The sequence below is a fragment of the Archocentrus centrarchus genome, chromosome 12 (assembly GCF_007364275.1).
Source record: "Archocentrus centrarchus isolate MPI-CPG fArcCen1 chromosome 12, fArcCen1, whole genome shotgun sequence".
Classification (NCBI taxonomy): domain Eukaryota; kingdom Metazoa; phylum Chordata; class Actinopteri; order Cichliformes; family Cichlidae; genus Archocentrus; species Archocentrus centrarchus.
Window position 1 is genome coordinate 2923368 of NC_044357.1, and position 22969 is coordinate 2946336.

Consider the following 22969-nt stretch of genomic DNA (forward strand, 5'->3'; position numbering starts at 1 on the left):
GCTGACAGCAGATTTGCCCTTTGGGTCCCAGTATCAGTTTTCTATGGACAAGACCACCGTGGACAGAAAACTGTGATGGAGGGCCCCTTGGGGTAAAACTACTGTGGGGCCTGAATACAAGGGGGGCAATGAGTGTTTATTTTGTGGAATTGTTATTTGTGAAAATGAGATTAAACAATCAGAGAGGTTCGTGTCTCCTTGCTTTCATGACTTCAGTGTGCCAAAAAGCTTTAGTGTTTACTTGGGGTCTCGTGGTTTTTCCTAAATACACTCTTAAATATGCAGTTTAAGCTTTTGCCTCTAATAAGAGTCAGTTTTGATGATGTAGCATAAAATCTGCCTAACAAAATGAAACACAAGTTCATAGTAAAATCATTTGTTTCCTGCTACAACTGTCAGTTTGTACAGATTACATCACAAATACACAGAAGCTGCAGTTATACTTGTTTTTTTCTAAGGTTTACCTGATCATTTTCCACGACACGGGCAGATACCAAGAAGAAGAGCGATCACACGATATCAAATATAAGCAGTGTGAATTCACTGGAACATAATTTCCAGAATCATAAAAACAATCTTAAGGGAAAATTCAGAGCTTGTTTTTTACATAGCCCTATCATGTTGTTTGGGTTCTTTGACAGTAGAGCTAAATGAGCTAATGCTTCAATCAAGAGAATATTGTGGTGGGCATTTTCTCTTTTTCTAGTATTTCAATATAGCTAACATATTTCTAATATATTAAAGGATAACAGTGAAGAAAGCGATGCCAAATTAATTTAGATTGAAAATAAGAGTTTCACTTTACTATTAATAAAATTCAGCCGCTCTTTGTCTCCCACTGATAACAGAATAAGACAAATATCAGGGTGACCTGTTTATCTACTGAAAGTTTTGTTTTACTAAAATTCACAGAGTTCCAAAGAAACCTGGGACAAGACCAGGCAGGCAGATATGCCAAACACAACAAGTAAAAACAGTTTTAGGGTGTGTTCTTCAAGACTGAAGATTTTAACATTTAAGACCCTGCAGGCTTTAAGGAAGCTAAAAACAAAAAGAGAGAGAGCTGCAGACGAGGCTTCAACGCTGTTATTGTCACTTCTTGTTATTCTCTGCTGTGTTTCTGCTTCAATAAACACCTCAGGTAAGCACTCTGTTATCTGCGTATGAAATATTCTTATACAGAAAATTAATAAGCTTATATTCCCTGTTGTTTGTTTGGTGTCTGCTGCTTTGTATTTTAAAGTCAGTGGTTTCCTTTTTTACAACCCCATTTCCAAAAATTTAATGCTGTGTAAAATGTGAAAAACACCTTAATTTTATTTAATTTCGTACTTATTTGGGTCCATAATAGCCACAATCAATTGTTTTTATTAACCAACTCCATAGTTTTTAAAATATAGCCCTCTACCAAATGGTCGAGGTGTCCTTTCATAGTTAAAGTACTGAAATTCATAAAAATGGCAAAAACAGGAAAAACACTTTTTGGAGCATTGGGTTGTCTTTATTTATGGCAGTATGCTAGAAAATATCACCTTTTTTCACTTCAGCCAAAACTGCAAAAACAAGAAACATTTCATTTTTTTTTAAATCTTGACCTCATCCATGCTGAGGTGCAACAGCATAATATATCTTCTTCTATTTCTACATGCTGCACTCTAGAACATTATCAGAAACTGAAAAATTGTGCAGTGTACAGGGAAGAAAATGCACTTCTGACTTTTTTTTTATCTCAATATACCTCATCTATGTGATCTATGTGGTGGTGGTACATCAGTACAAATGCTTTTGGAACATTAAGTCCACTGCATTTTTGGTGGTATGCAACAAAGCATTCCTGGTTTCCATTCAGGGGATGTACACTTGGGAATGCTTGGGATATAGTGTTTCTTTTGAGGCAGAGGAAAGGATAATGATGGTCAGCCAACTTTGCCTGCTGGTGTGTTGATTTGGTTCAAACTGAGGGCCACTGCTAAGCGGAACCTTTTGAGAGATACTTGTTTCTGTCACGGATGATGCCAGATGAGCTGGCTCAGCAGGATTTAAAGCCCCTTGTCTTGTTCACTTGTCTGGCTTGTTGGCAATATACTGATGAAGAGTTCCAGCCCTTGTGCCTTTATATTCCATTATGATCCCATCCACACTGTGCTTATAAGTGGATGGTATTAGGAGACACTGCTGATGAAGCATCTGAAAGAGGGGAGGGATTTTATAAAATTTGTCTGTACTCTCACTGAAATCAATAAACTGATGTAACTGCTGGAATTTCTTCTTTGGCAAGATTAAAAAAAAAATGCAATGAAAAAAAACTGATATGTGTTTATTAAGTATTTTAGGATATTTTACATTTTTACTCTCAGGTCCCCTCAAATACTGACTGTAAGATCACTGTTTACCTCATGAAGCGTCCACACCTATTTACTCTGGAGGAAGCTGTAAAACTTTGTGAGGAGTCCAAAACATGTTTAGGAGGTTCAGCACAGGGAGAGGTCATTGTGGATCACGGGGCATGGAGCAGTGTGGATTTTTCAATTTAAGGAAGAGAAGATTAAGACTTTTCTCAAAGTGCCAGCAGCAAGGGAAAATCTGGGGGGACGAAGACCTTTTATAGAAGTAGTGATGGTGAGATGTCGCTTCATGAAATATTGAAGCTTTCCATGCACTCATGGACTGAAGCTTTACAGTGTTTCATTTGCTCTACTCTGCCATCAAGTGGACAATAAAAGTAAAACAGGCAGTGATTACAATGACAGCATGGCTTTGGCATGTAAAGCACTGAACAGAATAAATACATGAATGTTTGTATTTCCAGTACATCAATTCTGAACTTATTACTTATTACTGTTCCAACATGTATTCACATCTTAGATCAGCTTCAATGATGGCTGGCCTGTTTGTGTCAGCCTCTCCTATAAAATTAGTGTCACTGGATGAGCAACTTAAGCAAAACGACAGAGGTGCTAGCATCCATAAAATGACATGTCACAGCTAGATATGCATCAGTGCTGAAACAGGTCCACATATCTAATGTTAAACTAACTGCAGACACAATGACTTTGGCCTTTCCCCTTGGATTCTTTATATCTGTCCTTCACCACAGCTGTCAAAGCTTAAGGAAAGAAGAGAACACTCTTGGAATGGCAAATATGGGGAAATGGGGGAAAATGATTCATGTGGTCACATGTGCACCTGCCTTGTGGGTAGAACATCAGTAGGGTTCAAAGCTTTAAGAAGCTTTCTGAACCTTGCACAATAGTGAAGGGTTGGGTCTCCTCAGTCACCACATTGACCACGGCCGCATCCTTCTCCCCGATGACCAAAAAAGGCAGTATTCAACTGCAGATGTCATGAGTCCCATTTAAAATATAAATGGATGTGCCATGTAATTCTATGTTAGTGCTGTATTGTTGTGCCGTAACGTAGATTACCTGAGCTTGGTCCACCTTGGTTGGTGTCCTTTTTTTTCATCCAGGGCTCCATAATGCCTCAGCATAGATGAGGTGTTATTGTTGAATCCAAGATCTTATGAACACAACAGACACTTCACCGTGTAGAAAAACTGAAATTTGAAGAAAGAAATTAGAATCTCAACTGGCACCAGGGAAACTTACCATGCTCAGTGTGACTCTAAATTGAGGGCACCCTTAGTTTAACTGGTAGATGTTTTTCATTTTAATTCTGTTTTGTTTGTTTGGCTCAATAAAAGCCATTTAGAACCGTTAGAAGGTTTCTGTTGTGATCTATTTGTTAACAATTAAATGTTGACAGGTAGTACTGTAAGTGTGTCCTAATTATTTAAGAGTTGTTATTGTAAAATAAAATGCCATTCTCTGATGCATGTCATCAGAGAATGTATAATAAAGGCCAACTAACAGTACTTTTCTGCAATTGTAAAGCCTGATTCATTGTATTAGAATAGTGTTTGACTATATTATTAGATAATATCACTGTTATTGCACATGTAAATACCATTTAAGATTTAAAAAAAAAATCTATGAAGATAAACAATATTTTGTGAAAATTTAAAAATAAAACAGCTTTTAAAAATACAGAAATTTTCCATAATTTTATGGTGAATGATACATTTCTGGTATGTTTTGTTGTATATTTCTCTCCAAAATTTTTTTTTACATTTTTTACAGGGGATAAGAGAAAAGAGAAATGTCAGAAAATGTAGGCTGATTTTTTAAAAAATATATAAATAGTTATGCACTCTATACTAAGATTAGCACCAAACCCAGTGATACTAATGTTTCAGGGAAACGCAGCAAACTCTCATATTTGAGAAGCTCAGAGAACGTTTAAATTTTTTCTCTGAAAAAGTTTAAACGATTGTTGAGTTGATGTTCTGTCTGATGGCTAATCAGAAATTCAAACCGAAATATGCATTTTCTTTTAAAATATATTTGAGATGAAGTTCCAGGGTCCATCACATTTGTGGACCCTGAAAAGTCGGACGGAGTTGTGGATAGCGCAGCATCAGAAACACTGGAGACGAACCAAACTCAATAACAATCTCAGTTATTGAGTTTTGTGTGATTGATTAGACAAAAGAAGAAGATGAAACTTCAGTTTACACCTTTCCGTGTCTTGTTTTGCTCTCCTGAAATCCAGATTTTCACCAGTTTTTCCATTTCCACAAAGATGGAAACTGGGAATATTTGATATGTTTTTAGGACTTTTTGAGTCAAACTGATTTAGAGCTTTCACTGTTTTTGATCTGTAAACTTTCAGAAAATGATACAAAATTACCATAGTAGTTTTATATCCTCATTGATATTAAGATAACTGAATAATAATCAAGGCACAAAAACCAATATTCACACTGGAAACCTGACAGCCATAAATTGCCTGCATTTATTTTCATTTATTAGATCTGTTGATTCATAACTGATGCTTTCCTTTCTGTTAATTGCGAATTTGACCATTAATTTCAGCTGTAAAGCTTCTGTTGCTGTATCTTGGTTCAAACTGACAATTTTTTTTTCTCTTTTCAGGCACTCCAGATAACTATGGCAGATGGAGCATCTGGGGCAGCTTTGTCTTATAATGAAGGACTTTCGGAGCAGGCACTGATGTTTCTAAACGGCCCCGTGTCCACCATCCTTTTACCTTCCTTCTACACACTGGTCTGCTCCATCAGCGTGCCCATTAACATTTATGCTCTGCTGGTCTTTGCTCGGAGGATCCGTCCTAAGAAGCCAGCAGCAATCTATATGGTGAACCTGGCCTTTGCCGATCTGCTCTTTGCACTGATGCTCCCCTTCAAGATCTCCTACCACTTTGAAGGCAACAACTGGAAATTTGGCTGGTTCATGTGCCGTGTGGTCACTGCTGCCTTTTACTGGAACATGTATTGTTCTGTTCTTCTCATAGCTTGCATCAGTGTGGACCGGCTCCTTGCTATAGTTTATCCCATTAACTCTCTGGCTTGGAGGAGTCCAAGGAACACAATCATAGCCTGTGTAACCATGTGGGTATTATCCTTTGCTGGCTCAGTGCCCCTCATCACCTTTGACCAGACTTTTCACCTCAGTGAGCTGAACATCACCACCTGTCATGATGTTCACTTCTTAGAAAAGATGACTTTTCTAAAGGTCTACTTCCTCACCCTCTGCTGCGTCCTCTTCTTCCTGCCTCTGCTCATCACAGTCGTGTCCTACATTCAAATCATCTGGACACTGAGCAGAGTCCAACATGACACTCCAGCAACATCACGCAGGAGAACAAGAGCAGTGTTGATGGCTTTGATTGTGCTGGTGATATTTGTGCTGTGCTTCATGCCCACAAACTGTCTACTGTTTGCACACTACCTGCAATTTAACGAGGGACTCAAAAAGAGCCGGGAGGCACCTGATGGCTCCTACACACTCTATCTGGTGTTCCTGTGTTTGGGAAGTCTGAACTGCCTCCTGGATCCCCTGCTCTACTACTTTGGATCATCTCAATGCCAGAAATGACTGTCCAATATGCTGAAGTGTCATAAGGCTACAAAGAGCAATAAAATCAGTCGTTTACTATCTGATTCATGGAGATTTAGCAAAAATTCAACGTTGAAATCCAGTCGTACACAAACATCCAGAGTGGATTCTTTCCAAGCAAAGCTCAGCAGCCAAAGTAAGTAACTACTGTTCTTACTGAGTGTCACACTGAGCATTTTAACATTTTAACCGATTCTTAACTGTTATTTTAAAGTTCTCCCTGAGCCTGGTTCTGCTGAAGGTTTCTTCCTGTTAAAAGGGAGTTTTTCCTTCCTTGTCAACCAGAAAAGGGTTCAAACAGACATGAAAACATCTAATTCATTATTTATTTTCAAAAAGCAAATCCTAAATTTTACATAGTTATGTGATTGAATGAATGTATTTTTTGTGTGTGTGTGTGTGTGTATTTTCTTTTATATATAAAAAGTAACTTGTAAATGGATGTAAAATTTGATTTAGGCAAATAAACTTTTGCTTCTGTCTGTTTTGATCTCACTTACTAATTGTTAGATGTGCATTTATGGTGGAACATTTGTTTTTGTGTGACCGAAACCAAAATAAAGTGAACTGAACTGAGCCAAGTACTTGCTCATAGAGGGTTGTCTAATTGTACTGTCTTTACCTCACAGTATAAAGCACCTTGAGGCAATTATTGTTGTGATTTGGTGAAATATAAATAAAACTGAATTAAAAACTGCCTAATCAGATTCACAAGAGGTCGTCACACATGTGTAGTGAAGGGAGAAGTGTAAATAAGCTGCACACTAGACATACCATAAATATAACAATTTAAATAGATATATAGCATCAAGTTGCATATTGCAGCAATAGTCTTCATAACAAGGTGAAAGTGTTGAAATAACTCTGTACAGGAGACAGAAATAAGACTGCATAGTAGAGAGACAATAAAATCACATGCTGATGATTTACTGGAAAAGAATGTGTGTTTTGGTCTGATGTTTTGTGTCTACAGGACCCGGATGAGGCCGTTAACAGGCGACAGTGAAGGGCACAGAAGAAGGAACTGATAAGCTGCTACATGCTTGCATATTTCAATAACTGTGTAACTGTGTCAAGTCTGTGTATAAAAGTTGAACTAAGATAGAGAGCGGTGTCAGACTTGTGTGAAGCTGCACTGACTGCATCAGACAGCTCCGACAATTCTGAACCAGATTAATCTGTAAACTGTTTGAAATGGCTTTATTGGACTCCTTATTCTGATTGTCTTATGTCATTCCTGTTCGATGAAACGAACACGCAGAAACCTAAAGGCTTAAGCAGCAGCACACACACACACTTGTTTAAATTCCTTCAGTAGCTATCTGCTGCGGTGAACCCTTGTAACAAGGGAGCAGCTGAAAGTCCCTTTGTGTGTGAAACAGAGCAAAAAAAAATAGAGAATTATTGCCCTTGCAATTGCTCATTTGTCTTATTTGTACAATTAGCAATCCGAAACCTGAAGACATTAGAGACTACGATAATATAAAGCATAGATGCCAAACTGAAAGCACCACACTGTGAAGAACCAGACATGTATAGTTTATTGACATGCCAAAAGTTCAGAACATAAAGGATAACTCTGGATTACAAAACAGCAACAATGTAATAATTTGTCTAGACATCATACTTAGTAAAGTGCAACAGATTTTGGTGGTGGCAGGGGGCGGGGGGATGGTAATAATTTTAATTGTTCTTATCCTTGAAAAATATACATATATTCCTTTTGTTGCTTTGTTCTGACTCTATTTTTTTTTCTTTTTTTTTTTTTGCCTTTTTATTTGTAATTAATGTAGGGTCTTTACCTTACAATATAAAGTACCTTGAGGCGACTGCTTGTTGAGATTTGGCTCGATATAAATAAAACTGAATTTGTCTTTATGGACACCCGTGTTGCTGCCTATATATGTCAGGTGGAATAGCTGACTTTGATTGCCATGTCCACAGGGAGTGCACATAGAATTTAGTAAATTTGAAATTTTATATATATATATAAAAAATGTGAAATGTTTATATTTACCATGGTAAAACAAATGGTAAAACCATGGTTACTGCAGAAAAACCATAGTTAACCATAGTGGATTTTCGTAAGGGAGTGTGTATCTGTATTGTCTATATTGCATTTGTGTTCTACATATTCCATGAAAATGTTTTTTCACCAAATACTGAATGACTCTGGAAAGCAACATGAAAACACCCCTTTAAAAGTTGAGACATCCTTCTGCAGTGTGTGTACTGAGATTCATTTTCGGATCAATCAAGAGGACGGAAGAGACAATGAAAAAGAAAAGCGTGAAATGCGACCCCGTTTATATGAGAACGTTTTCAGGTGAAAACGATAAACCTCTGTTGCGTTTGGGCTGCGACAAAATGGCTCAATTTTTTTGAAATGCTCCGATCTCCGGCTAATCAGGCAAAACAAAGTTTCTATAGCGGGAGCTACTGGCACATGTGCACCATGGTTGGGACTCCCGGGTTTTTTCAGCAAATGCGCAAGCAGGTTGACGACAATAACTACGGCGCATGCGCATGTTGTTGGATTACAAAACACTCACCTGAACTTGCAGCCTGGCATGGAAACGACTGCACTTTCAGCGTCTCCTCCGGTTCTGAAAACATAAAACACTTTAGGCAGCTGCAATGTCTGCGTTGTGTTGTGTGAGTAACAGCTGCGCTACACAACAAATCTCAGTAAGCTTCTAAAACGCTTAGAAATACATATAAACATAAATAATAAAGAGCACAGTATTGTGATCATATAGTAACAATTTCCTTATTAACAAAATTCTGCTAAAGGAGAGCCTCTCTCCCACCCACCAGTGGCAATTTTAGATTTTCTTCCCCTTATAACAGCAATGATTAAACAGTGTACATGAACATAAACAACTACATTACTGTAAGTGCGAAAAGAATTATTGATTAGCAGAATAAATACACATGACAAAGCAGGGCGCCCACCTGTTTAAACAAAAATCAGTTCAGTACAGCAGCTTCATTCCACGGAGCTCCTACATGCGCACTTTTGAGAGGAGAAGAGAGGGAACAGCAGACCTCATGAGAAACTACCCGCAGCCCACCTTAAGATCAGGAAATCATCATGTTATAATAAAGGGCCGTGCTCGAGAGAAAAACAACAGTTCACGCTAAATGAACGACATTATAAGACCATCTCTGTGAGTGTAACAAGTAAAGCTTGAAATATTTATTATCACTTTTACTGCGTGTTTGTGTAGCATTACCTCTACCTCCTCAGCCGACTGAGGCGAGTAGAGCCAAACCGCAGGAAGTCACACACAGAAAATAAATCTATCCATTTCCTTCAGCTTTTCTTATGCATGAAAAATGATGACAAAAACAAATAACATCAGAGGATGGATTTTTGGTGAAATTTAAATAAATATATATTTTTAATTCACCTGTCGCACAAACACAAGACTACCACGGGCTGCGGGTGAGTCTCCGCAGATTACGCACGGTCACCTGACTGCGTGACATCAGGCAGGTATGAGAACCTGTGGGAGGGAACAGCGCTCGCAGTTAAAACACCAAGCACAAGGCGGAAGGATCGCGCCCACTCTTCTCTTCTTTTCTAAACTTTGTTTTGGCAGTCATGACTCGGACTATGGGATGGATTCGTCTGTGTCTGATTTTGTGTTTTGCACATACTTGCCTGACAATGCACCCAGGTAAGCCTGTTGATTCAGCTGTTTTTGTTTGAACTGTCACAATTGGCAACATATTCACTTTGGACAATATAAGATATTTATTTTATTTTATTTTTTTAAGTACTTGAGGCTTAAGCCAGTAGGCGGGGTGTTTGATATTCTAGTCTGTGATATATATATATATGAAAAGGAACGGCTAATGTTTAAGGGCTGTTGTAATGAAGGCAGATGACTCATAAACCTGTCCGGTACAAACAGGTCAAAGTGCCCACACCTGATTGAATTGAGAGTGACATTTGTTCCTGTGTGGGCTGTGAACCTGTTGTACTTCTGCTTTTCATATATTTTCATACTGTGACTTCACAGAAACCAGAGGCTTCACTGGTAATGAGACCAGCGAAGGGGTTTATATCAACCCCAGAGATCAAGAAATCCTGAGCAGCCGTCTCACAACCGTCTTTCTCCCAGTCATCTACATCATTGTGTTTTTGGTGGGTCTCCCCACCAATGCCTTGGCAATCTGGGTCTTCCTCTTCAGGACCAAGAAAAAACACCCGTCTTCTATCTACATGGCCAACCTGGCTCTGGCTGACCTGCTGTTTGTCATCTGGCTCCCCTTAAAAATAGCCTACCACTTCAACGGCAACAACTGGATCTATGGAGATGGATTATGCAAAGTGCTTGTAGCATTTTTCTATGGCAACATGTATTGCTCAGTTGCCTTTATTGCTTGTATAAGTGTTCAGCGTTATTGGGCAGTGGTTCATCCACTGTCTCAGCAGCAGAGGAGCAACTGTGTAGCTGTTTCTGTCTCAATCACTGTCTGGGTGGTGGTCTGGCTCACCAGCATCCCTCTGTATCTGTATGATCAAGAAGTTCGTGTAGCAGGCCTCAAAATCCTGACCTGCCATGACGTCACCAGGCCCTCTCAGAAGCAGATTGCAGCAGGCTACTTCCTTACAATGGGAACGCTGGGATTTATCGTCCCCACAGTTGTGTGCATCATATCATATGTTCTCATGCTGAAGGCTCTCAAGAACAGCATGACGGATCCTACCATTGCCAAGAGGCGCAAAAAGGCTGTGGTCCTGATCGTCACAGTGCTGATCATGTTTTTACTGTGCTTCGCCCCCAGTAATATCATGCTGCTGGTGCACTACAGCCTCCTGCTGAAAGGGGCTAACAACAACTTGTACGGGTTTTACATCACAACCCTGTGCTTGTCCAGTCTCAACAGCTGTTTTGACCCTTTTGTTTACTACTTCATCTCTGAAGACTTCAGGGGGCACGTGAAGAACACGTTCCTCTGCAGGAGCGAGAGGACAGTGGAGAGGATGAGGGTCTCCTTCAGCGCTTTGAAGTTCTCCAAAAAGAGCAACACGTATACGTCTGAGTCGGGGAACACGCGGAGCACTGACTGTTAGCGGAGCGAGAACTTCCTGGTTTGTTACATCTGAAGAAGTCAGCCTGACCTCCTGAAAGTTTTGTGTTGCTCAAGTTACTGATTTTGGACATTTTTAAGTACATTTTGTTTTAATATATATAAAATATATTTAATGCTGTCTTTATTTGATTTATCTGGGATGTGAACAGTTTTTTTGAAATGTGTTTAAATGTGTGCTGTAATTTTATTGACAGGAACTCTCTGAGACTTTGCTTATAAATGAGCCATATTAAGCATATATTGCACAATATGATGTCATGTTTTTTTTAAAACCCACAAAAAAACTTTTTTTACTTAATTTTCAAGGTTTTCAATAAAAGCAACATCTCAGTTAACTGTGCTGTCCTGCATTAACTTCCTAGGTTTTACCCATCAGCTCACTATTGCAAACCAAAGTGACTTTGTAGATTTGGGCAAAATTGTAATCATTTCAATTGGTTGATGTATTCAGATTTAAGTCACACTAATTCAAATAATAATTTGATAATTATGAATTATATTACTACCACTGGTTTCCCAGTAATGTTTGTGACTGCTTGTGAAACAAGTACCTGGGTGCATAAATGCCACTGCATGTCTTTAAGTGTTAGTCACTGAGCTCTGATGAAACCCTTTTGTTTGGTATTTCCTCTGACTGTATCATGTGGTACACCGATGGAAATGTCAAGCTTCGTGTTCCTTATTTTCAAACTCGATTGGTTTGGTGTCTTCCGCTGTTCTGTGCATCCTCATTTATTTTGAACATGAAACGTTGGGTCTCCTTGTTTTAATGACCTAGAGCTTATCAAATTATGATTATGTTTTGCCTTTAATAAGAGTCAGTTTTCCTGAAGTAGCCCAAAAGCTGCCTTACAAAAGGAACCACAAGATTATACTAAAATTTTTTTTTTCCCCTTCCGATTCCTGTCACAAATGTCTACGACCTCAGACTGTACAGAATGTCACAAAGCATTCCTGCCACGCCCTGAATCTTCTCACTTAAATGTGAAACTGTTACTGAACTCTGACTATCAACAGAAACTCTGTAAAAACATTTCCGCTGTGGCTGTAAGAGAGTCATCATCCATCAGTGAAGCTGAGGCTGGATCAGATAAGAAATGGTTGAAGTCCAGTTGAGTCTCATGAAGCATTTTTACCCAGTAATGACAGAAATAATGAATAATAATGAAATTCTCTCCCTGTGTGTCTGTGTATGTGTGTGACTGCTGACTTGAGGGTGGATCCAGTCAGTGAGCTGTGTCAGATCTGTTCCTCCAGTTTCTCTCTCCTACATTTTGTTCCTGTCAAGTTCCAGCTGAATGACTGGATTTAAAAATCATCTTATGAAAATTCAGTCTAAATGAGCGGTCTAAATAATGACAGCGGACATTATAAAATAAAATTTGATATTCAAACTTTTCTTCTGATTATGATGCTAGAGTGGCCCAAACTGACTGAAATGACTCTTCCCTCCTGATTGTTAAGATAAACATCACGCTCAGCATTTGCTCGTGGTCGTGGGTTCGGTTCCTTGTTTATCCGTTGTTGTCACGGTGCTCTCGGTGACGGCTTTCCTACTCCGGGTAAAACACGAAGTGCAGATTGAGGCTTGATAACATTGTGGGCGTGTCCTCTCGTTACTGACGCTGAAATAAGAGTTTCTACTTCACTATAAATAAAATCCAGCAGCCGCGTGTTTACCACTGACAACAGAATAAGATGGATATCAAGGTGCTTCAGAAATAATTCATAATGTGTCTTAATTTATGAGACACATTAATTTATGAGGCCCGTTTATTTATTGCGAGTTTTGTTCTCACGGAGTTCCGTAGAAACCTGAAACTGGAAATGTACCTGAGAGTCATGACGCAGCGTACGAACAGGTAATCTCGGGGTGTGGCTTTCAAGGTTGGAGAAGTTACTGGGCTGTTAGAACGCTGAGAAAGAGACATTATATCGAGAGAAGTCGGACGCTGAGAAGGAGAGAAGCAACACAGACATGGCTTTAACACGGACATTGTTGTTTCTGGCTATTTTCTGCTGCGCTTCTGCCTCAACAGGCATTAAAGGTAAGCTCAAAAACACTGTTTTCTCAACCTGCTGGATCGTTTTTATACCGAGCTCGGCTCCCGAAACATTATTTAGAGAGTTTATCGTATAGTTAAACGGTTGTTTGTGTTTTTCGTATCTTAAACTCGCTGTTTTACACATGCCAGCGTTATAGAGCAGATTATTTTAAGGGCGGTGTTTTTAACCTTGGATTGAGATCAGTTCACAAAAGAGTGGAATGTCAGGAAACACACGAAGAAACTGGGACCGGCTCATTTTCACGGTATTATTAAGAGGTTGTTGTAAGTTTTCCCTGTAGATAAGTTTTTATATTTATCATGTATACTTTAGGCTATAAAGTGTCAGAGTAATCGCTCATGTACATAACAGTACCAAACCCAAAGCGAGATCGTTTTTAGGGAAAAGCAGCAAACTCTCATATTTGAGAATATTTTTTCTGATAAAAAGATTAAACCATTGTTGAGTTGATGTTCTGCCTGTTGCCTAATCAGTCATTCAAACTGTAACCTGCATTTCCTTTTTAAATATCTTTTACGTACAGGACGGGGGTTCTTCGGATCTCTAGATGTTGAAAATCCAGACCAATTTGTTGTGGACAAAGCAGCATCAGATACACTTAAGAGCAGCCTCACCACCGTCTTCTTTCCGATCGTCTACATCATTGTACTTGTGGTTGGACTTCCCGCCAATGCCATGGCAATCTGGGTCTTTCTCTTCAGGACCAAGAAGAAGCACCCTTCATCGATATACATGGGCAACCTGGCTCTGGCTGACCTGCTCTTTGTCATTTGGATGCCATTAAAAATACACTACCACATCAACGGCAACGACTGGATCTACGGAGAGCCTCTCTGCAAAGTCCTTGTGAGCTTCTTCTACGGGAACATGTATTGCTCTGTCCTGTTTATCGCCTGCCTGAGCATGCAGAGGTACTGGGCCGTGGCTCACCCTCTCTCTCAGCAGAGGAAGAACAACAAAATTGCCATTGGTGTCTGTGTAGCCATCTGGGCTTTCATCTGGCTCAGCAGCACTCCTCTGTACCTGTATGACCACACAGCCAAGCTAAAAGACCCCAACATAACCACCTGTCATGATGTGAACTTCAAAAACAAAGACAGTCCATTCCAATCTCTCAACGTCCCGTTCTTCTACTTCATCTACATGGCGACGGTTGCGTTCCTTGTCCCGTGCATAGTGATCGTTGTGGCCTATGCTATGTTGCTCAGAGCTCTGGGGAAAAGCATGGAGGACAGTACAGCAGCGAAGAACCGCCAGAAAGCTGTGGTGCTGATCGTGATCGTCCTGGTGACATTCCTCGTGTGCTTCATTCCCAGCAACATCATGCTGGTGGTGCATTACTCTTTACTGAAGGACGAAAAGGAAAATAATGGTTACAGCTTCTACATCTCTACTTTGTGTCTGGCAAGTCTCAACAGCTGCTTGGACCCATTCATCTACTACTTTGTGTCTGAGGATTTCAGGAACCACGTAAAGAACACTCTGCTGTGTAGGAGCAGCAGGACTGTGGAGCAAATGAGAGTTTCCTTCAGTTCCATGAAGTATTCCAAGAAGAGCAAGGCGTACGTGTCGGAAGCTGGAACCACACAGAGCAGTACCTGTTAGCCAGAAAAGGAGAGGAGAAAGTCTGATTCCTGGTCTGGGTGCATTTTGGCACTGCAGGTCTTTAATAAAAGCCTGAATGCACATAACAGGTAAACTGATAAGCAAAGATGAACTTTTTATTTGAAGATTCCTGTGCTGGAAAAGAAAAGCACACAATTGGTGCCGCGTACATATGTAAATTTGAGCTGCTTGGCATTAAAATGTGAAACCTGAATGCATGTTTTTATTTTACATATACGGTACATATATGTATATAAAAGAGGAGAAAGCCTGCTCAAGATTGACCTGCAGAGCTTTCTGTGGACTACTGTGCTTCTTCCCATGGTTCTGACTGAATGGAGCACCTTTGTGAATATCATGACAGAAATGTATTTTTGATCTAATTATTATTATATTATTATATAATTATTACATTAATCTGTTCAGATAGCTTGTAACTACAGTGGGATTTATGAAAGAAACTGTGCTTTTTTTCTTCTTGTCCTTATTTGCTGAATTCTTGCAGCCCTTGTGATTTTAAACCGCTTGTGTTCACACATTTGCTTTTCTTTTAAACCAAAGCGGGAGCATGTGATATTGTTACAAACTTTCTTAAATAAATGGTCAAACAACAGGTTGTTGTATCTGTGAAACTCCTTGTACACTATTGTGCAACTCATTAACATTCCTGTGAGGTAACTAGTCTTATTTTTCTTCCTACAACTGACGCAGTGTCACTGATGAGTTGTGGAAATGTTAGGAATGTAATTGTGTTGAAATTCGGTGTGACCTCACACAGTGTAAAGGTCGACGTTTTATGCTGGCACTTGTAATGTTAGCAAAGGTTAGAGTGGAGGATGTTAATGATTCCCAGCTCAGTGAGCGCGCTCTAACAGGGCTGTCTCAGTGGTTTTAGTTTAACCTCTGTCTGAAACATAAATACCTCAGTTTCATTCTTATTTTCATTTATGACTTAACCCAGTTATAGTAGAGTCTTTTTTTTTTGTATTATTTATTTATTGTGGCATTAGTTTGACATAGTAGAGCTCAATCAGTAAGTGTTACACATTTTGTTTTCAGTAGAGATTGGCAGCTTCTGAATGACAATATGTTCGACAAAGGGTTAAAGAGAAAACTCCAGCAGTCTTTTCTCTCTATGTAAGGAGTCTGTGAACTGTTGCGTTTCAAGCAATGACCCCACCCAGTGCCACCATCCCCCAGATACACACACACACACACACACACACACACACAGATAGAAAGCTGCTTCCTGTTTAATGACCAGTTATGGCAGAGCTCTGAGGTAAATGATTGTTGTGGAGTGTCGCCTTTCCTTTTGTCAGTGCTCTGTGTAAAATGCATTCTTTGCGCAAGTTGGGGGCAAGGACACACCCCTCCCTGGTTACCTTTACTTGGCTCCACTCAAACAGTAGTGGCCATACTGTTGATCATGACACAAAAATGAACGCATGCTTGAATTTTCTCTGAGGTAATTTATTTTTATTAAAATGTGGTGTGACTAGAAAGGATAGCTGCTAATAAAATAGCACCCAAGGAAGAATATTATGGGTATGGCTTCAGCTGATTATTAGCTGAAGAGCTTTTATATTGCTGCAGAATGAATCTGCAAGGGAGAATGACAGATAAGCGGTGAGATTTAAAGTATGCAGAGTGGAGACTGATTGGCTTGAAGAAGGCGGGCAGAAAGGTGATTGGACTAGAGCAATGAGGTCAGCTTTGAGTTTGACGGCATGGAAACTTTGGACTGCATATGGTCATTTTTGTTGTGTACATGCTTGGCTGTTCCATGGCATCTTTTTGCATAACATAATAAATATTTATTTGCATGGATTTTCATATGACAGCCATGAAGGAATTCTGAAAAGGTTCCATTATGATGGGCTGTGATAGTGCTACGTGCACATTTATAATGGCTGCTCTACAAATACCTCAGCACACAGGTTCAGTCTCAATGCAAATGACTACTTTTTTTTTTAAGTGGTCTTGAGCAATATTTCTCCAGAATTTCAAAGTTTTTCTTTGGGCATCTTTTTCATTCATTTTTAGTCTGAGATCTGACCTTTTTTTTTTTAACACTGACCTGTGAATCATTCACAGGTCAAGCATAAATAATGGAATGAACCAGCATTATCTACACATAACAGACAACTTAGCAAAAAAACAATTTTATATTGTGCTCTTATACAACATCACAAAAGCAAAACATAAGAATTTTTGTTCTCATTTATTTTATTTTTCTATGAACAGTTGGCATAAAACAATATATTTGCATGAACACTTGATTCCCAAGAAGCTATTAGATGAAAAGCTAATGAAAAACAAAAGATTTTGACTCAAATCAACATCAGTATGTATGGCGGAGGTACAACAGTGTGGAGACTCTGCCATGGTGGATGGACTGATGCTTTTGTACTCTGAGCACTCAAAGAGTTTTTTTAGACTATAGGCCTCATTCACCCAAGCACACTCACACTTTCATACAAGTATTTTTTTCCTATACCTGAGCGCCATGTCGAACATTTAGGCACTCACACTCTGATGGATGCATCGCAGGAAACTTGTATCTTGGCCAATGACACTTCAGCATGCACACTGGAGTGGGTGGGTATCAAACCAACTTTCAAATCAGTAGATGACCTGTCAGGTAACCAGGTTATTTAAATAAAGGTTATAAAAATAATCCCTAATAGACCTGAACTATATTCTGAGCCACAGCCACAACATGATGGACATGCTGAATGTCCTTCAAGAGGTCTGCAGGACTTGTTGCTACTTTAAGAAATTACAAGAAAGCTTGGCTCAGAGAGTTCAGTGTTTAAGAATAAACCATACAAAACACTGACTTTCAAGCTTATCGCAATAGTTTTTGCTTTATGTACTGTATTCCTGTGTAAGTAGTAATATACACATTTGTTGAGTGCACACTAATTTTTGTGGCTCTAAAAATATCTTGATCACAGCATCAGCTCAGTTGTGAAGCCTTGTGTTTTAAATTGTTGCTAAACCACAGGCTGCATTTTCTCTGTTCTAGGTGGCCCAGTTAAAAACCACGAGGCCTTTCAGTAGATTAACATAGACCCGTGAGAACATAGACAGTCACCAAGATAGACAATAACCAATAACAGTCTTTTGCACATATGTAGTTATTGTGGGCTGCTCAGAACAACATAGAAATCATTGTTGTTGTTTTTTTAACTAAACTGTTAACCACTGCTCATGTGTAAATCAGGCCTTGACCTGTTTTATAAAATGAAGTTTGTGCTTCTGCTAAGAAATCTCTCAGTGAACATGACAATCCGGTGATTTAAAGAAAAAAAAAAAAGGCTTAAATGCATGAATCAAAAGACAAAATAAAAACAGTGTTCAAAGTGAAATCAGAGCTCTCACTGCGACCTCACTGCTGTTTAACAGCTGGTACCACAAAACACAGTTACAATGGGAAACAGAGTATTAGATATCCTCAGCCCAAAGCATTAGAGCCAAAAAATAACACTGTATTTTCATCTGAAATATGATAACCCCTGCTCATGTCCATGGAGGCTGCTGTTTAAAGCTTAAAATGTTAAATTTTAATTAAAAAAAAAACAAAAAAAAAACAAGCACAACCTTAGCGTACCAAATGGGTTACTGTCAGTACAGACACCGTGGATATTTAAAGCTGTACTCATTTCCCTTAAACCCAGCTGTTGTATACCATTTCCATTTGAAATGCAAACGTCTTCTCATGATTTGAAAATTTACTTTAGAATCTGATCAAAACTTGCTATTTTGAGAGCAGATAAATTTAAACAATGATGTTGTTGAACCGCATCTAAATTTGAACTTATTAAAGACGTGACAAGAGTAGAATGGGAGGCAGAGCCTTCAGCTTTCAGGCCCCTCTTCTGTGGAACCAGCTCCCTGTTTCGATTAGGAAGACAGCCGTCCTCTCTTCTTTTAAGATTAGACTTAAAACGTTCCTTTATGATAAAGCTTATAGTTAGAGCTGGATCAGGTGACCCTGAACCATCCCTTAGTTATGGTGCAATAGCCCAAGGCTGATGGGGGGGGTTCCCATAATGCACTGACTCTCTCTTTTCATTCACCTCTATTTATACACCACTCTGCATTCAATCAGTTGTTTTTATTCATCTCTGGCTCTCTTCTTCCACAGTGTGTCTTTTGTCCTGTCTCCCTCGCCTCAGCTCCAACTGGTCACAGCAGATGGCTGCCCCTCCCTGAGCCTGGTTCTCCCAGAGGTTTCTTCCTGTTAAAAGAGAGTTTTTCCTTCCCACTGTTGCCAAGTGCTTGCTCATAAGGGGGGTTGTTTTGACTGTTGGGTTTTCTCTGTATTATTGTATGGTCTTTACCTTACAATGTAAAGCACCTGAATTGAATAAATAAGGCTACTTAATATCCCATTATCTGAATAGTATTAACAGAAACACACAGTTGTGCCTGAGGCACCTGTCTGCAGTGTTTCTAAAATAAGAACATGTCTCAACGGTCATTTCTCTTGTAAAACATGCTAAACCAGTTCAGACGGCAGACAGTACTGCACAAAAAAAATTCTAAGAACCACTGCAGTACTAGGAATTATTGCAGTTCCTGGATTATGTAAGTGTAGGTATAATGGGAAAGATGTTTTTTTTTTAATTCTCCAAAGGGAGTTTATAAACTTTGCTCTATATGTATTTGTACTTGCTCCTCTTTTTGGGTTTGGAGAAAGAGTGACCTCTGCTGGTTTTTTAGTAATATTATATACAATATAAATATCTTCAGAATTTTATTTAAACAACCAGGTATTTGAGAAAAATTGCACCCAGTGCAATATTTTGTTTTTAAATGCTCATTAAAATGAAATGAGAGAAAAATAATTTGCTTGTCATAAGAGCGAACAATATTCTATACTAGTCAATCAAAATTTTTATAGAACACCAGCTACATCCCAAAAATGCAAAATTTTTATTTTGAATTTACAGCTGAACACTTTGGATTGAAGTGATATTCTCTTTTTTGGGGGGGTTTAATTAAGAACTCTTCCTGCAAGACCATTTTGTCTCAAAGACAAGAGAGAATGATGGATTAGTATTGCGCCCACGCATCATACTGGGATGCAGCTAAAAGGCAGCCATTCATGCGTGGAAGCGAGAGGGTCATTGCTGAGGAGGGAGAGAGGGAGAATGTACGTGCAAACTTGTGTGTAATCACTCTGACAGATCACACCATCCACCGTCAGCAAATACTCAGAGCTGCTCAGTGACGTTCAACAAAACAAGAAAGAGATGTTCAGATTTTCTCTTCTTTTATTTTTCAGGTAGCTCAAAAGTTACACATGTAAGGTACCTGACCTGAGAATGCCATGGAGACAATTAACAACACGGCAATACACGGACATAAGTGGAAAATCTCTATGAATAAGAGATAAATGCACATTGCACAACAGTACAAGGTAATCTAAACCATCAGTGTACAAAATACAGACATAAAAAATATCTTCTGACAACTTACCACACAGTCAAACAATGTTAGATTGATTATCAGCTCCTAAAATGTGAGAAATATCCAGGTTCTGTTAGAGAGCAGAAAAAGATCGCAAAATAGGGGGAGTCACTATAATCAAACAAAGTTAAAGAGAGAAATTAGTCTGCAGGAGAGCAGAGAGGACAAATGAGTGTGCTGGAATGAGAGCAGCTACAAAAGAGGCAGTTTAGGTGAAGTAGAGATGGAGTCAATGAAAGATTCATTCAAGCTCTTCAGTCTTTTCTGCCTTTCATCTCATCTGACTCTCCTGTGGCAGAGTGGCTGGAGGCGGCTAGCACAGTGTGGGTGCCCCCTAGCAAGTCCCAGTGAGAGAAGAATGGGGCGAAGTTGGTGCCAGGTCGCTGGTGGTGAGCGTCATGCTTCGGTGCACCACCCCAGAGGCCAAAGGGCACCAGGTTATGTGTGGCCCAAGGGAAGTCATAGCCACAGTGATCCTCAGTGGAAACGTAGACATTGAATACCATGAAGCTCCATGCCGTGAGGCAGTGGCACTGCAGCAGGATGGGGTCTACTGTGGCCCAGAACCCCACACTAAATAACTCCCATCCAGACAAGTACTGGGTGACAAGGCTGAAAGGCTGGTTGTACTGGTGGTGGATGGCGTGGAAGGTGCGGTACAACCAAGGAACCCGGTGATGCAGCAGGTGCCATAAGTAGTACTGGAAGTCAAAGACCACCATACAGCCCAGAATGCCCAGAAAGAAACTGAAGAGAGTGGGGGCAGAGGGGGGCAGAGGCGTCGGTGGCCTCCATAGCCACTGTGCAACTGCAGCAGGGAAAATGTAAAGCAGGTGGTTGTAAATGGTGACACCCAGGGTGGTCCAGATGTTAGGCCAGGTGATGGGTCTGTCAGGATGCAGCCTGTAGCGGTTGATGCAAGGCCAGGTGGGAGCCAGCAGGTCCAACGCAGTGTAAAGAACAACCAGAAGGAAATAGGCAGTGACTGAGAGGACCACAGGGAAGAGAGGGCTTCTTATGAGGTCGTGGTGGTTCTGACGGAGGTAGTCCCAAATAGGCTGCAGGACTAAATCCTGGGAATGGGCCCCAGTCACATTGTCTACATTTGACATCCAAGATAAAGCCTCAGTTCTGAGTAACCTGCCCACACTCATCATTAATATGGCGTTTCTCTTCCAAAGATGCCTGATCCAATAGGATTGTTTTTAACAGGCACCCAAAGAGGATAAAGAGGGTCTGAATGAATAGAGGGATCCAAGCTTCCTCGTATAAGTTAAGCAACAGCAATTTGCCTGGTGATAGTGTGCCAAATTGGACTGGTGGACTGTCTTAGCCTCTTATGTATGTTCAAGCCCCACCTCCACCATCCCCTCCACCCCCCTGCATTTTAAAAGAAGGCGCTCTGTAAAGGCCCTTTTTCATGGGCACAAGGACTGCAGCCAGGACTCAGGAGCCGGGCCACAACAGCTCTCATTTTTGACCGAAATCATGGAGAGAGAGCTTCCGTCTTAGAGAATTCAACTCAGGCACAGTGTCATTTAGCGGCTAATATTCTCAGAAAAAAACATGGCAAGTTATTTTTTCACTGCTGCGTGGTAATAATCAGTCTTTTCATTTTTCTGTCTCTCACTCTCCAATCATAAAACAGAGCACCCACACACACCCACAACATGAGCCCAAAACAGCAATTAATCACTGAAAAGTTGTCATATGAGACATGCATTCAAAAACACTTCCTTTCTGTTGCTGCATAGTAGTTGGCTCTTTGCTCAGATTGAGTTTGTGTACAGAAAAAGACCACAGATCTTGTTTCTATGGTATGATACGACAATTTTGAACAAGTTTAATATATTTGGTCATTTTTCAGCTTTCAGGTATGTTTAATTACACTGCATCAAAACACATGAAGGGATTCAGGAAAAAAAGGCTAAAATGCAACATTTTATTTTTTGCAATTTGATACTGTGCAGCTCAAAAAGTGATTCTTAGTTCAAAACCTGTTGAAGATGAGTGCATATTTTCACTCCAGTGTAAATAACGCAAGGTGAACAAACTTTTTTAACATCTTTCAAATCTTACAAAGGATTAAAAAAAAAAAAAAAAAGAAAAACTTGTTTGTAAGAGATAACAAAACATAAAAAATATGTGACACTGGAAAAGCAGTTGCGATGTAGAATAAAAAAAATATCTTTTTTGGTTGTACATATTTGATTTATCTCATCTTTTACTTTGCTGCTTTTCAAGTTGCAGCACACAGTAAAGCTAAAAATCACCTGAAAAATGATTGAACTGAGTGATTCAGCTGCTTGTCTGCCTGCAGGCCCACGCGGACAGAGCTGCACTCTGTAACAACTACGTGAGTTAAATGTAAATGTTGTCAAAATCCAGTCTATTTACAGCTTTCTGACGTGTTGTAATGTGGTGTAACTTCCAATAACACATTTTGATCAAATAAGCTTGGGTACAAATGTTCCTCATAGACGTGTAACATCTGTGAAGTCCTTTGCAGGACTTTATGAGGCTTTACAAAACCCTTTAGAAATGCTCAGAACACTGCGTTAGAACAAGCTTTCTAATTTATTAATAAAGCTTGAAAAGATATACAGTAAAGTTCTAGTAAAGATTATGAATTCTACATTTCTGAAATGGAATAATGTCTTATAAGCACCAATAATACAAGCTGCATTTGTTGACTGAAAGTAACGTGTAACATGACTCTTTTCTTTTTTTCT

At 39.6% G+C, this 22969-nt stretch overlaps 4 protein-coding genes and 1 long non-coding RNA gene across 5 annotated transcripts; 3 read left to right on the forward strand and 2 right to left on the reverse strand.

Moving 5' to 3' along the window:
* The first annotated feature begins 1018 nt into the window (after positions 1-1018).
* Positions 1019-6934, forward strand: LOC115788955 (proteinase-activated receptor 1-like). The gene is made up of 2 exons (XM_030742081.1): positions 1019-1141; positions 4995-6934. Exon 2 carries the CDS (start codon positions 5010-5012, stop codon positions 5955-5957), a length of 948 nt encoding a protein of 315 aa, XP_030597941.1. The 5' UTR covers positions 1019-1141; positions 4995-5009; the 3' UTR covers positions 5958-6934.
* Positions 1744-8988, reverse strand: LOC115788956 (uncharacterized). The gene is made up of 4 exons (XR_004020654.1): positions 8934-8988; positions 8531-8584; positions 3426-3556; positions 1744-2187 (listed from the first exon to the last, which is right to left on the reverse strand). It is a non-coding gene; the product is annotated as an uncharacterized LOC115788956 (long non-coding RNA).
* Positions 8989-9260: 272 nt separating this feature from the next.
* Positions 9261-11358, forward strand: f2rl1.1 (coagulation factor II (thrombin) receptor-like 1, tandem duplicate 1). Its single transcript, XM_030742080.1, has 2 exons — positions 9261-9661; positions 10007-11358. The coding sequence occupies exons 1-2, from the start codon at positions 9586-9588 to the stop codon at positions 11062-11064; spliced, it is 1134 nt and encodes a 377-aa protein (XP_030597940.1). The 5' UTR covers positions 9261-9585; the 3' UTR covers positions 11065-11358.
* Positions 11359-12758: 1400 nt separating this feature from the next.
* Positions 12759-15360, forward strand: LOC115789406 (proteinase-activated receptor 2-like). Its single transcript, XM_030742807.1, has 2 exons — positions 12759-13132; positions 13675-15360. Exons 1-2 carry the CDS (start codon positions 13063-13065, stop codon positions 14754-14756), a joined length of 1152 nt encoding a protein of 383 aa, XP_030598667.1. The 5' UTR covers positions 12759-13062; the 3' UTR covers positions 14757-15360.
* A 5131-nt stretch (positions 15361-20491) lies between these two features.
* On the reverse strand, positions 20492-21398 carry ch25hl2 (cholesterol 25-hydroxylase like 2). The gene has a single exon (XM_030743188.1). The coding sequence runs from the start codon at positions 21392-21394 to the stop codon at positions 20492-20494; it is 903 nt and encodes a 300-aa protein (XP_030599048.1). The 5' UTR covers positions 21395-21398.
* Positions 21399-22969: the final 1571 nt, after the last annotated feature.